Below are 2,336 nucleotides of genomic sequence, written 5' to 3' on the forward strand. Positions count from 1 at the left end.
AACAGTAATTCACAGTTATCACATATCTAGTGTATATCACAGGAACTACTCTAGAAAAATATTATCCATCATATCATTTAATCACACATCTGTCCTACAATGTAAGGAATATTTAATGCTCTCATTGTGGAGGTGAAGTATCTGTAGCTGAGGGAGATTAAATAACTTCTTCAAGGTCACAGAGATGTAACATGGTAGACCAAGTTCTGTTCCAGGAAGTCTGACTCACATCCTATTTCTAAATCACAGCTGTATACTATACTTTAGAACAGTTATATCTAAAAAATAATTATAATGAAAGAATAGATTAATAATGATAATAATAGCTATAACTTAGAAAGATCTTACTGTGATTAAAGGCATTTTATTACCTCTAAAAATGCTAATAGCAGAAACCACATTTTTAGAAACACAATAAGGCACATAAGACAGTTAGCTGTGACATCAATATAAAGCATCAGGTGACAAAACTAAGGTTGTTTGAGTTGAAAACACATGTTTTAATCACTAGTATGAAATGAAAGTAGTATGGAGATTATCAAAATAAGCACCTTAAATATCTTTAGTTATTTTGGAAGGCTGGTATGAAGGAAGAAATTGGTTTATGTCCATAGATTTCAATAAGTGAATTAGAACCAGCGAGTTGAAGATAAAAAGAGAAAGACTTCTGCTAAAGTAAAGAAAATCTTCACAATTACATCATTTAAAATAAAACTGGGTAACCACGTAAATGAGTGAATGACTAGCATTGAAATGACTACCAGATCATGAAAGATGCCCACACCATGGTGAAATCAAAAGGTGATGACTAGCTGAGATGCCATTTGGCTGTTTACTGAATGTTGCTTTTTCCTCCTTTAGAATACACACCTGCTGCATGGAAGCAGAAAACCACACAGAAGCATCACAATTCCTCCTCCTGGGTCTCTCAGATGACCCTAAACTGCAGCCCCTCCTCTGTGGAGTGTTCCTGTGCATGTACCTGTTCACTGTGCTTGGAAACCTGCTCATCATTGTGGCCATCAGCTCTGACTCCCACCTTCACACCCCCATGTATTTCTTCCTCTCCAACCTGTCCTTTATTGAAATCTGTTTCACCTCCACCACGGTCCCAAAGATGCTGGTGAATGTCCAGGCACAGAGCAAAGACATCTCCTACATTGGGTGCCTCATTCAGGTGTATTTTGTTATGATATTTGCTGGAATGGACAGCTTCCTCCTGACTGTGATGGCCTATGACCGGTATGTGGCCATCTGTCAACCCCTGTATTACATGGTCATCATGAACCCACGCTTCTGTGGCATTCTGGTTCTGATATCTTGGCTCATCATTTTCTGGGTCTCCCTTGTTCATATTCTACTGATGAGGCGGCTGACCTTCTGCGTCGGCACTAAAATCCCACATTTTTTCTGTGAACTGACTCACATCCTCAAGGTGGCCTGCTCTGACACCCTCATCAATAACATCGTCTTGAATGTGGCTACTGCCATCCTGGGTGTGTTTCCTCTCACAGGAATTCTGTTTTCTTACTCTAGGATTGTCGCCTCTTTAATGAGAATATCCTCTGCAGGAGGGAAATATAAAGCATTTTCCACCTGTGGGTCTCACCTGGCCGTGGTCTCATTGTTCTATGTGACAGGCCTGGGGGTCCACCTCAGTTCTGCTCTGACCCATTCGTCCCTACAGAACTCAATTGCCTCAGTCATGTACACCGTGGTCACCCCCATGCTGAACCCGTTCATCTACAGCCTGAGGAACAAGGACATGAAGGGGGCTCTGAGAAGGCTCTTCAACCCAGTAACACCTTGTCTGTGATGGATCTCTGGCCTCAGACCTAAAGGCACAGAGTGGGGCCCAAAGGTAAATGTTGCAAATTTAAATATCTGGTTCTTTTTCACTCCTCAAAGACAGGCTTGATTTCTTCTATTTCCAAGGCCTGTGTGATTTTGCTTTTGTTTGCTTTTGTATTAGTTTTTCTCAGAAGTTCCTTTTTTAGTTTTCTTCCTTATATGCAGTCTACAGTGTTCCATGTTTGGTCAGCATTCCTGCAGCTCTTCTTAAGATTTCTCACTTTAAACTTAAAACACTTATCATATCAATTGCTGACTTAGTTTTCCAAAAAGTTGTCCTTATATGTTGCTGATCTTCACCTTAATTGGGTTGTATCCTTTTTTTTTTTCCAGATGAAATTATATGAAAATCATACAGTAATCAGAACAGCATGATAATGCTATCAGGACTCTTCTTGTTTCTTCACAAGGATGATTTAATTTCATCTTAAAAACATTTTTGAGATATTTTCTTTCACTCACTTTACTTTTCAAAAGAAGTGACG

General features: G+C 39.5%; 1 protein-coding gene across 1 annotated transcript; it reads left to right on the forward strand.

Annotated features, from left to right (window-relative positions):
• Nucleotides 1-877: 877 nt before the first annotated feature.
• On the forward strand, nt 878-1,816 carry LOC308519552 (olfactory receptor 7D4-like; the record flags this gene model as incomplete). Its single annotated transcript, XM_081091574.1, has 1 exon — nt 878-1,816. One exon carries the CDS (start codon nt 878-880, stop codon nt 1,814-1,816), a length of 939 nt encoding a protein of 312 aa, XP_080947700.1.
• Nucleotides 1,817-2,336: the final 520 nt, after the last annotated feature.

This window comes from Myotis nattereri, assembly GCF_964212035.1.
Source record: "Myotis nattereri genome assembly, chromosome: 5".
Classification (NCBI taxonomy): Eukaryota; Metazoa; Chordata; class Mammalia; order Chiroptera; family Vespertilionidae; genus Myotis; species Myotis nattereri.